The following is a 12,696-nucleotide window of genomic DNA, read 5'->3' as shown; positions in this document are numbered from 1 at the left end:
ATCTTTGGCAACATGGAAACAACCTACAGTTAGTTAGAAAAGTGTTCAACAATTATTAAATGATTACTGTTTTGAGGGATTTTTTATTGCACTTGTAATCACGGATGTTTCAAAATGGCAATTCTCTGCCAATAAGAACAAGTTGAGTAGGTGATGTACTTTATGAGAATATAAAGGAGATCCTGAAATAATGCAGAATTGGTATGGAAAATTTCTAGACACCACTGTAAAGTCGAATAACTTTTACAGGGTGACTTCACAAAACCGTTAGCTCAGAGAATGGTTCAGACAGAAAGATATTCTTTGAGTTTATCCATGATGGCATTCATCCTGTCAGCAGGGATTACCATCACAGTTCGTAAAGGTTTCATGGGTACATCTTCAAAAGACCATCTGCCTCCCAAACATGAGTCGCTTTCCTCTTCTACTGAGTAACTGAACTTCAGAAGCGATTTCTAAAACAAAATAAGCAAACTCGTTAAAAGCATCTGAATTGCCGTATTTCTGCTTCCTTTTAAAAAAGAATTAAGAATACTTATATAACTTAGACTGTCTACAAAGGAAGGCCAGGTAAAGTCATTTTAATAAGACACAGTGGTAACCGAAGATTCAATGTCCTGTTATGGAACTTGGTGTGCAATGTTTCATAAACTTGCATACCAAATTTAGACTTGCTTGAATGCTTCTACATAGTATGCAGAGACAAATGCTGAAAAAGGTCACTGCACACCCTAAAGGAGACTCTGGAAACATATAATGAACCAGTAGGCTGAACCAAGGGAAAATAGCATCATGTTAAGATGTAGCCTTGGACAACTCTTTATTTTTCAGATAATTCCCATATTCTGTTTTAAAAGCACGTGGTATGCCTACCTGATCATGCAAGTAAATAGGATGTATGTAAATTATATTATCTATTCATGATGTCAATTTTAAAGTGTTCTAAACCACATTTTAGTTTTCAGAAAGTATTGTGGCAAGGACTGATACAATGTCATGAGAAGTTTAAAAACATGAGAAATCAATATATAAATGTACAGATATGGTGGCAACCCCTGAAAACTGGAACATACAAAGAAAACTGCATCTTCAAATCTCTCTACAAGCAGGACTAATTATTTTTTTTTAAAAAATCAGGCATTGCAATTCTCTTTATCTTTTATGTATAGACTGCCTTTCCATTTACATCACGCTCAAAGCAGTTTACAGCAATGTACAATATGGCCATGAACTTATTATGTCTGGTCTGCTTGAATATAACTGCAGTGCTAGGCTAGGCTAATCTGGGATATGCCTGGGGAGAAAAAGAGTATCTTTATATAAACAATAGATTGAACTACTGAATGTGTCTACAAGTGCTTCCGGGGCTAAAAGTATATTATCTGAAATCTGGCAGATCACCAGGCAATTAATGAAAAACACTACTCCCTGTATTAAGTCAAGTGGGACACTGCATGCAAATAATGAGGAAGTTTAAAAGGGTAGGGAGAGGATGGGGCAGGGAAGCATTAAAAAAAAAAAAAAGCCCACTAGCTGCCACCCCTCAAATCAACACAGACAAGATCTGCACACAGAAATATCCCTGACAGCAGATTGCAGCACCCAAGCTATACTTCTACTAGCCAGACACAAGCTCTCGTGACTAGGGTTGGCAAAACCAAATTCATTCCCCATTCAGCCCCAAGGACAGCTTCAATGCAGGCCATTCCGAGCAAAGCTGCTGCTGTAGTAGTAGTGGCAATTGAACCTGGAGCTGACTCCATTGAATCAAGATGCATGAACTGGGGTGCAAGAACAATGGAGATCTTTCGTCTTCGTTTTCCCTGCCCCCTTTCCACCACTGTGGCCATTATCTATGCTGAACAATTTGCCTTGACCACGTTCAATAGCTGCTACACGCTAGAAAGAAAAACAGCCTCAAATCTTTTTGGTTCCCCGGTATACATCAAAATACACCAAAAAAGTTGAGCAACAACAACGAAGTCTCACCTCATAAAAGAATTCTTCCTCAGCATTTGAAAACATCAGTTCTTCTTTCTGGCGGCTGCTGCTTCCCTTTTTTCTGATATTACTCTTCTTATTAGTAAAAGTTTTGCTAATTAGAAGATAGAAGTAGCATTTTCCACAAGGTTTGTTTGTTTTTTGAGCTTCAATTAGTTCTTTCCTATAAATAAACACATATTTACACCAAAAAATTATTCATGCTTCAGTCAAACCTATGCACAACTGCAGGAAAGATCAATTGGAAAACATTTCTATTGTGTCCAGACCTCACTCAAGAGAGTCACATATTTTCAGCCCAACCCTCAAATAAAGATGCCTGCTTTGCCACAACAGTGCTTTCTCATGTGCCAACACAATCCTCAGAAGTGTGCATAAACACACTGTTCCACCATCCCTTAAGAGGTGAGTGAAAACATTCTGAGCAACAAATGCTCCTGCTGTTGTTAGAATATAAAAAGAAACTTTAGGATTATGCATCTTTTTCTCCTTCCTCTTCTTCCCACTGCCTCTCTTCATCTCACTCCACAGCAAAAAAGCTGCTTCGTTGAAACTGAAGACTTTTCCTTCATGAGCCCTGCAGACCTATGGTCCCCCAGGAGAATTCATAATCTGCTTAGGGGAATAATTGTGAAATTAAATATTTCTGTTCCACTCTCTTTTTACATGTAAGGGCATTAAGGAAGATTACCCAATGTTCCAGAAGAAAAGCTGGTGGTTACTGGGCAAAAAACTGGCCTAGTTCACCCAACATGCTAAGTCAAATTCTGGCTTAGCTAGACCACAAACGCCTGGAGAGAGGTTTGCAACAACTCTACTAAGCAAGGTTTAATTTAGTATATGGCCCAAACTGTGGTGAAGCTCTCCTACACGAACCAAAGCTGTGGGCACTTCCAGTTCTATAAACCATAGCTTACTGGACCAGGAATATGTCTGTTCTACACTCCTTGCTCCCAGTTTTTATGAATATTTAATATTCCTTAAATCCAGTGTTCTGTGATGTCTGAATCAGGAAACTGATGTAACAACAAAACAAACAAGGTCATGAAACCAGGGGGAAAGCGCAAATTATTCTACTGCCAGAACTATTTAAAATCGTTTCAAACAACTAAAGAGTCTTCTCTGAATTCTTGGCATTAGCTTTGCTAAAACTGCTTACTGATCTCTGGTTATGCATCTCACTTATCAGCCTTAATTCTTAAAATAAATATCCAGTGTTTAGTCAAAAGTTCAGAAATTTAAACAAATTTCTGTAACCAATCTGCCAGGAATAGAAGCCACTATAATAAAAGATAAATGGTTAGAATGTAGCTGTTTTTAGTGAGTGTTCTCCAAGCAACAGCACAACTCTCAAAACAATTCACAGAACACATTTGTCTGGATCCAATATATTGCAGAGTAATTCTAAGTGGCTTTTTTCATCCCTTACAAAGTGCTTTCACATATGAGTAAAACTCACCTATACACAATATGTGAAATATTGAATGTTTGCACCAAAGGCCACTTTAAGAGATCAATACTAAAAATGTTGGTTTCTGCTTCTCGGGGGACCTTTTTCCCCCCACTCTACACATTTCCATTTAAATAAGATTTCAGAGGTCATCCGAGGATAAAAAAAAAAAAATTCTGTTCAAAAATGGTTTTGGAAAAGCTCTTACTGCAGTTGCTGGTGCATGGGCAGAGCGATCTGGGGAGGTACATTAATGAATCTTTCACTTAGTAGGAAGCCCACAGGCTTGGTGGTGTCACTTAGGAGCTTATCCAGCTGTTCAACCATACTCTGTTCACAGTTCTTCTCACACTGGCTTAAAACCAGCTCTTTAATTTGTTCAGCACATTCGGTACCCTAGGAATCAAAGGATAGATTTTCTTTGCATTACAGAATAATTATTTACATAAGGCAACTTGAAAAGAGAGCTTCTGGGCATTGTTTTACAGGACTCTGGGAAATTTCTTGCTGTGACTTTTAATGATTTGTAGGAATTTCTTTTTAGATTATTTAATCAACGCTCAAACAAATGCATGTAGGGGAGTTTTAATTCGGAAAGGATGACAAAAACGGTAACCAAGCATTAGCATTCCACTCTTGCTTAGGGCCACAGAGCCAGTCACATGACTAAAAGAATACTTTATAAAATTATATGAAGTACTCAGCATAAATGGCCTAATAAAGCAAATGAAAGTGATAAATCAATGCATTAAAACATTGGGTTATAATTTTGTTCAAGCAATACAAACAACAGGAAACTACAACTGGATCCTACTGAGTTTTTAAATGTTTATTGAGTAACACCATTCTAGTACCAAGATGATCTTTCCTTACAGAAATAATCTTCAATTAAACAATTATTTCCACAGCTCTTAAGTATGACTGCACTCATCCAGAAAGAGACTGAACAGATATTAGGTGATATCCAATGTTAAATCCATTTATTTCAGTGAATCTATTCCAAGTATGACTTAGTTTGCTATTGCCTGATAGCACCATTGGTGATGTTCTAAAACAGTGTAATGGCTCATGCAGGTATTATTGCAAAGCCAAATTAAAGTCAACCACTGGGATTTTTTTTGTCAATTTTGCACTTTTATTCTTTTCACTTTGCATATGTTCCACTTCGTTAGATTAATATACCGTATTTTTCGCCCTATAGGACGCACCGTCCCATAAGGCACACCTAGTTTTTTGGGGGGGAAATAAAGGGGAAAAAATTATTTTCCCCCCAGCGCTGGCTCCCGCTGCTTGCGGAGAGGTCCGCGAAGCCTGGACGCGCTGATCTCAGCGCGCGCAGGCTTCAGCATGCAGGCAACTCTCCGCAAGCAGCGGGAGCGCTCCCGCTGCTTGCGGAAAGGTCTGCGAAGCCTGGAGAGCGAGAGGGGTCAGTGCGCACCGACCCCTCTCGCTCTCCAGGCTTCAGCGAAAGCCTGCATTCGCCCCATAGGACACACACACACATTTCCCCTTCATTTTTGGAGGGGAAAAAGTGCGTCCTATAGGGCGAAAAATACGGTACATATTTACACCCCTGCAAATTAACATCCTTCAAAGGATTCTTAAAGTTGCATAAATTATTTTTTAAAAATATATATATTATCATTTCAATATTTAAATAACCTAGAAAGTCACACAGTCAGACACATGAAGTGTCACGTCAGACTGATCCCTCCAAAAGTTTTCACCTGCCATTTCAACAGACACCTAGACTTGCGTCATTCTTTTCATTCATGCAGGAAGAGAGCACAGAAGGTGAAATAACATTTCCATAATTTTCATACCAAAAAATTTACTCATTTTCCTTAACATTACTACAAATGGTTTTAGGGGTCATTGACAGTACCCCCACAAGTTTTAAAACCTGTTTATAAACCTGTTTTGTTTATACAAAACTTACTAACTTGGTCAATGCAACCTCAACTGCATCTGCACATTTTTGCAAGCAACGTACACCTTCACTTCAGCAGATGGCTAGACTTAATGGCAACTCTTAATTAAGAAGCTTTGGATGATCACATTTCTCTGTTTACAGAAAGATCTTTGCAAAATGCATTGTTGAGGGTTGCTGCAAAACTTCTAGGACGCAATGTCACTGGCCTCCTTCAAAAGAATCAAAAGATGTGGCGATGGGCTTTCATGTTGAAGTATTTATGTGAAGGACGCTTGCCCATTACACACGACCTGTGAAATGTTCATCAAGCCACTCTCACATTGCTTTGTGCTGTATAAGAATGTTACAATTAATGAACAATTAGGGCTGTTCAGAGGAAGACATCCAACAAGGCAATATATGCCATCCAAACCCACAAAATATGGCATAAAATTATGGCTGCTTTGTCTCAGCAGCTCAAAACATAGGTAGGTGGTGGTTGAAAAATTAACACATTTATAGCCTGCTAGATAGAATATAGCAACCGATAATTTCACTATTGTGTTGCTGCTTGGGAGATTAGCTAAAAAACCCGGGCTCCTATCAACAAATAGAAGAAAAAGAAACAAGCCTTAAATTCCCCCAGAGTTCCTGGCTCATGAATCCAAAAGGGTCAACAGCAGTGTTTTTGTTTTTTCAAGAAGATCTGACACTTGTAAATTATGTATCAAAGGAAGAAAGGAAAATTCTTATTATTTTGTCAATGTATAATAGTGCAACAATCTCAGACCAGAATTCCCTGCCTGAGATCGTTCATTATATTTATTTATTGATTTATTAAATGAAACCAAAGGTACTGTTGACATCTGTGCCCACATGCAAATGCATGATCAAATGGTAGCCAATGGTGGTTTTTCCAGTCTAGCACACATTGCCTACCCTAAGTTCAACAACCCATACTGGCACCAGCACTCCAGGACCCAAGTCTACAATTTATCAAACCCTGAGTTGAGTTTTGATACACAGAGCTACCTTGCCTGGAACTTTAAGAAAAGCAGCCTCAGAACTGCTTGGCAACAAGAGAAGGAAAAATGTGTCATGTCTGCAATCAAAATGATGACAGAAAGTTACAGCAATTATTTGTTTTATTTGAACCATTTTACCTATCCAATTCATGCAGCTGTGAAATGTGGTGATTGTGCACAGGGTGCTTGAGAATTATGTACAGCAGGCCCACAACTTACACATGATTTACTTATGCAATTCCAGTTTTGTGTGGGCAGTGGGAAAATAAATAAATAAATGTAGAGCTGGGGGGGGCAGTTGAAAGGGGCTGTTTAAGATCCTGCGAGATCTTGTAAAGAGCCCATAAGATCTTGCATGACGTTCCTAGAGCCCAGCAAAACAAGGCACTTTCCATGTCAGGTTTTCTAGTGAAGAAAGAGTTTTAAAGCCCTCCACCATGCTTACCAGACCTTGGAAACATCGCGCAAGGCTCTGTAAGGCTACCATGAGATCTCCTGGATGCCTCCTACAAGCTTCCAGAAGCCTTCAACAACCTTCCCACAGCCCAGTAAGGTAAAGCTAGTCCCGTGTGGGCTGTTCCGGGAGTTTACCTTTGTGCACAAATGCCTGGAACGTAACCCAAAGTATGTTGCAGGCCTATTGTACTATAGTTTCAAGTTCTGAGATATATTATTGTTACAGATAATTCAAAGCTTATGAGTATTGGACCGTTATACTTGTGGAACAGTTTTAATTATGCTATATGTATGCTAATTACAAATTATGTTTAAAAATTGGGCCACAATTAGATCCCACATCCCACCTGTGTAGGTTTTTGTACTTAATATTGTGAGGTATTGCTGACCCCAATGAATTGTGTGCAACTATACTGAACAAGAAATGTTCTCAATGAAGGCTTCCTTCACTCCCTTTTCTTGGAAAGGGTGTGATGTTTAATCATTTCCAGCAGATGTTTCTATTTGTATTGATTGTGTTCATTCTGATGCCAGACAGAAAGAAAACATGACTATATGAAATAAAAAAGGGAAAAGGATGGATAACACTGAGGTGCCAAAATATTCAAATTTAGTTGACAGTCAGATTAGCATCATAGTTAAATACAAATTGGTATTACTGACCTTCCTTTCAGTTAAGTTCAGCAGGCTTATGAAGCCAAAAACCTCATCAGGATCATCATCATCATCACTTTCCTCTAAAAGTTCTGCTTGCTATTAAACAGAAAACAAAGGAGAAAATACAACCGAATGCATGTTCTCTATTAAGTCTTTCTGCAAGCATCATATACTAACAGTCAAGAAGAGAATGTCAATATATATAAGAAAAAAAGCTTATTAAACACAAAGTGGCTTACTTCAGAGTAGGCATACATAGAATTGGGCTGTATGTCATCCTTGTAGCACGTTTTTAAAAGAACAAATTTTAATAAATAACTTTTCTATTAGAACTGTGCCATTACAGTGGTGCCTCGCAAGACGAAATTAATCCGTTCCGCGAGTCTCTTAGTCTTGCTTTTTTTTGTCTTGCGAAGCACAGCTATTAGCGGCTTAGCGGCTATTAACGGCTTAGCGGCTTTAAGAAAAAGGAAACAAACTCGCAAGAACTCGCAAGACGTTTCGTCTTGCGAAGCAAGCCCATAGGGAAATTCGTCTTGCGGAACGACTCAAAAAACGGAAAACTCTTTCGTCTAGCGAGTTTTTCGTCTTGTGAGGCATTCGTCTTGCGGGGCACCACTGTATATCCACCTCAACACTGTGACCTATTTGCTCCATAGTTCCAGCAGCTAGATAAATGTCTATCTGAAATGATAAAACTGAATCTAGATTCTTTAACTATCAAAGATCAAAGACTTCCAATCATACCAGAATCTTGCTAGAATTTCCCAGCTGATCACTGACATTCCAGCTATTCTGTATTCCATCCCTCTGCATGACCATATGGTAGCACAAGCAGACAAGCAGAGCAGTGGGCTACCTTCTCAAAATAAGTGGACGCAGAAACATAAACCGAAGGTCGCTGAGAGTAAAAACTGATGGCAAGTCAGTTCCCAACGTGAAATGTCCCAATCTAAGTCCATTGATTTTAGGAATGTTTCAGAGACTTGGCAGCAGTATTGTAGACCGTTGTGCCACAACTTCTGGCCAATGGTTTTGTTTTGTTTTTTTGGTGACGGTTTACCAGGGGACAATGGAAACTAGCATAACCGGCAGTGTTATAAGTAACATATGCAGTGCATTTTTCTGTGACTGTTGCGAGCACTTATTGGGCATGACCAACAACAAATAACAACTACTCCATGCCCAAAGTGTGGCCAGAGTAGGTATTTCCAAAAGTTCATATTTTCAGTATTAAAAGTGAGGTCGCAATCTGTAGTGTAGGCTCTGCTCTGGGTCCCATCAATGGTGGAGGTATGACCAGTAGCCCATTAAAAATATAAGTGCAAGAATAATTTCTCTTTATTTAATGCCCTGCATTCAAATTCTTTTGTTTTTATTTTGCCAAGATTAGATGCTGTTTGTGGTCTACTGCAACTTATACAGGATGAGGACGGGTAGGTATAATTAGGGAAAAGATGCAAAGTAGATTTTTGCCCCCTAGAGATATGTGTTTTTATCCCTTACTTTTGTTTATCAACTACAGTGGTACCTCGGGTTATATACGCTTCAGGTTACATACGCTTCAGGTTACAGACTCCGCTAACCCAGAAATAGTACCTCAGGTTAAGGACTTTGCTTCAGGATGAGAACAGAAATTGTGCGGCGGCGGCACAACAGCAGCGGGAGGCCCCATTAGCTAAAGTGGTGTTTCAGGTTAAGAACAGTTTCAGGTTAAGAACAGACCTCTGGAACGAATTAAGGACGTAACCAGAGGTACCACTGTATCATGATCCTAGTGCTGGATCAAAAGTACTGCTACCATAGCAGGAAGCAGAAAGTGATTTTGTTGCTTGCTTAAATTATTGTTGATATGCATTATTTACTCCTGGACCATGTGTGCTGTAGACAGATGCCCCCTGAATGAAGCATGTATGTTTCAGCCCCAAATGTTGTATTAACCAAGGATCAATATATCTTGTTAACCATCAACAGATTTATTCCATAAAATGTCATAAATTAAGATGGGTTTAGATCTCTTACCTTAATAACACTCCCAATGTGATTTTGTTGTATCAATATATCAGTCAGATCAGCTGTACTAACAGGAGCCTTTAGAAACAGCTGGAAGAGAAAGAGTGGTGCAGAGTTTTACTAGGAAAACACTTTCTGGATCACTTATTAAGATTCATATTGCTTTGTGGACTCAGATTTGCCAGCCACAACTTTTAGTGTTCTATCCCTGAAGGCTAGAAACAGCCATAGACTGAATTTCCATGAAAACTAACATTAGGCTAGCATTCTAGAACCAAAACAAATTGATTTTAGTACAATTCATTTAGGTTCACCCTATTTAGGCATCCGATCCTACACACATTTATCTGGGAATAAGTACCATTTGAATCAATGGAACTTACTTCTGAGCAGTCAAATAGGATTGTGTTGTAAACCCCTCTTCTCAGTGAGCGTATTCATATTCTTTTCCTGTTCATATATTTTCAGTGCCACAATGTAACTTTTTATACCAGCCTTCAGTAACCTTGTGCTCTCCACGTTATAGGGTACAACGCCAGTCAACCTGAGCCACAATGGCCAACGATCAGGGATTATGAGAACTTTATTCCAAAGCATCCAGAGGACACCAGGTTAGAGAAGACTAGCCCTGCTGTCATATGAATTTATTGTATCTGAATTGTGGCATGATCTTCAGTTCTGAAGTGCGTGGGGTTGAAATCAATTTAGGAATCAGAAAAAAATGAATTTTCCAGCTATACAGTGAGGTTCAAACTTGTTAGCATCTGTCTGTCTTGAGACACAATGGAGTGCATGTTCAAGCCATTTTTGAACCCCGCGCTTGGGATTCTCCATGTCTTTTTCTTTACTGAATGCAATAGCAGGGTCCCTGATCTGAACCACTTCCACCTGCTCACAAACAAGCAGAGCAGCTTCAAGGGTAAATAGAGCAGTGTGGGAGAAAAGAGTTAACCCCCTCCTTCAGCATCCCCCAGAATTCAAACATGCTTTTAAGATAAATGTTCAGTTTGACCCTGAAATATTGTAAAACTGGGATATAGATACTGCAAATGATTAGAGTGTGAAGATGCTTCGGAATGCAACAGAACAACCTATGTAAGTTCTGCAATAGTTTAGGGACTCTTGAACTCAAGTCACAGTTATACTAATTCGCATTATCATTTCTTCATGGCATTTGTGCTCTTTCTCTTCATTACATTTTCACATAAAAAGCTACAAATGTCACCAGATGAAACATACATACCTGTTGCAGTAATTTTTTTATTCCATTCTTATCATTATCAGATATTGAATGAGCTTCAAATTCAATATTTACTTCCTGTAAATAAGCACAAAAGACAATCACACAGGTGTTTGCAATGAAATATTGTCCTCAAAAAAAGTTAAGAGGGTGGCGGGGGTAACTGGAAACATCCAATCTTAGAAGTACTAAAGATTTACCTGATACAGATGCTTACCGTGTACAAGTGGCAATCTGTAGTATCTATTACATTACTCTAAATGAGGCCTGGGGAGGGTGGACAATGATCAGTAACATCCGCTCTCCTTGTGAAACGAACTGTCTCATTTATTTATTTTTAAAGCCATTTTTAAGGCTACATCCTCACAAAGTAACACTAGAAATGTGTATACAGTGGTACCTCGAGTTATAAACGCCTCAGGTTACAAACGCTTCAGGTTACAAACTCCGCTAACCTGGAAGAGTTACCTCAAGTTGAGAACTTTGCCCCAGGATGAGAATGGAAATCATGTGCCGGCGACGCAGTGGCAGCAAAAGGCCCCATGAGCAAAAGCACGCCTCTAGTTAAGAACAGTTTCAGGTTAAGAACAGACCTCTGGAACGAATTAAGTTTATAACTAGAGGTACCACTGTAATTTACATTTAGCATGCTCCTCTGAACATATAGGTATCTATGGACTCAGTTAAATTCAGCATTGAAAAGTTTTTCACGGCCAACTTAAATGTATGTAATAAAGCGACAAGGCATATGTCAACTGGAACAGAGTTCCAGTTTGGAGGCCACCATGGAGAAGATCCTGTCTGTTTTTTAAGGTAACCTAACCAATCTTACTGGCAGGCACTCAGAGACAGCCCCTGAAGCAGATCCCCCTACTTCTGCTGTCCCATGAAAGAAATAGCGTGTCAGTGTGCTTAGTTGCACTACTCTCAAGAGTGACCTGCTAAGCCTACTTAAGACTTTGTGCTGGTGTTAATATGCCCCGAAGCAATCTTATGTTTCTTGTCCCAACAGGCTTTTCAGAACTGACTGCTTTTCATTAAGGGGCTGGTGGTGCTGTGCTGTTCTTATTGAAATAATTTAAACAGATTTTATACAGGCATATAGCATATCATTGCTTTTTTCCTATGCTTTTAGTGGTTCTTGTTTTTATCTGGAGGCTGCCTGGAGTCCCATCCACGGAAAAAGTGGCGAATAAAAAAAAATAGTAATCGTCATCGTCTGTCAACTGGACAAAAGCTGCTTTAACACCAACCTATTCTTGCACTCTTAGTGGCAAAAGCTGACCTGCACTTTCAGCTGGGAACCTAGCACATACTCAGAGAACCGCCAATCAATCAATCAATCAATCAATCACTCTCTCTCTGAAGTTACTTCATATGGTCTTAGGATGAGCCCTGGCCCTTAAAAAAACACAGCACTGAGCCCTCCCCTCCCATGCAGCCCCCCTTGCCTCTACAACAGGGACGAGGAACCTTTGGTTTCCACCCCCCTCGACGGACGAGGCAGGTGGGGGCTATAAAGAGCCCCACAGACAGGTCGGAGGGTCGCCGGTGGTCGTCTCCCCCCACGCCCCCCCACCCCACCCCCACTCCTGGAGGTGGGGACCGTTGCGAGAGACGCATGGCAGAAACACCGCCGACGCCATGGGTCCCAACCGACGACCCTGATGCACAGAGGGGCCTTCGCGGCGGCAGAAGCTGCTCCCAAAGCCACGGCGCCGGAAGAGGAACGAACCCCGGCCGCTCTTTTACCTGGTTAAGCTCTTCCTCCTCGTCGTCGTCGTCACTGTCTTCCTCGCTGCCCGGCTCCTCCGAGGAGTCGTCCTCCGTGTCGCCGCCGCCTTCCTCCTCCCGGCACTCAGGCGGCCCTGCCGCTCGCCTCCGCTTAGCCCGAGAGGCCATGCTGCCGAGCTCTCCCCCCCTCCTTTGTGCGCCTGCGCCC

The 12,696-nt window shown here is 40.4% G+C and overlaps 1 protein-coding gene across 1 annotated transcript; it reads right to left on the bottom strand.

Moving 5' to 3' along the window:
• Window positions 1-63: 63 nt before the first annotated feature.
• On the bottom strand, window positions 64-12,695 carry BCCIP (BRCA2 and CDKN1A interacting protein). The gene is made up of 7 exons (XM_082222936.1): window positions 12,507-12,695; window positions 10,758-10,832; window positions 9,524-9,604; window positions 7,508-7,597; window positions 3,660-3,847; window positions 1,990-2,164; window positions 64-455 (listed from the first exon to the last, which is right to left on the bottom strand). Exons 1-7 carry the CDS (start codon window positions 12,654-12,656, stop codon window positions 285-287), a joined length of 930 nt encoding a protein of 309 aa, XP_082079062.1. The 5' UTR covers window positions 12,657-12,695; the 3' UTR covers window positions 64-284.
• Between the last annotated feature and the right edge of the window lies 1 nt (window position 12,696).

Source organism: Podarcis vaucheri (genome assembly GCF_965113315.1).
Source record: "Podarcis vaucheri genome assembly, chromosome: 5".
Classification (NCBI taxonomy): Eukaryota; Metazoa; Chordata; class Lepidosauria; order Squamata; family Lacertidae; genus Podarcis; species Podarcis vaucheri.
Note: the sequence above shows the minus strand (reverse complement) of the source record. Positions and strands in the feature narration are given on the sequence as shown.

Bases quoted from the DNA above. Each gene is read 5' to 3' on its own strand.
- BCCIP (XM_082222936.1), bottom strand. From the start codon at position 12,656: ATGGCCTCTCGGGCTAAGCGGAGGCGAGCGGCAGGGCCGCCTGAGTGC. The intron at 3,848-7,507 runs GTCAGTAATACC...TTTGATTCCTAG, and splicing joins TGAACTTAACTGAAAGGAAG to GGTACCGAATGTGCTGAACA. The intron at 456-1,989 runs GTGAGACTTCGT...ATTTTGTTTTAG, and splicing joins AGGAAGAATTCTTTTATGAG to AAATCGCTTCTGAAGTTCAG.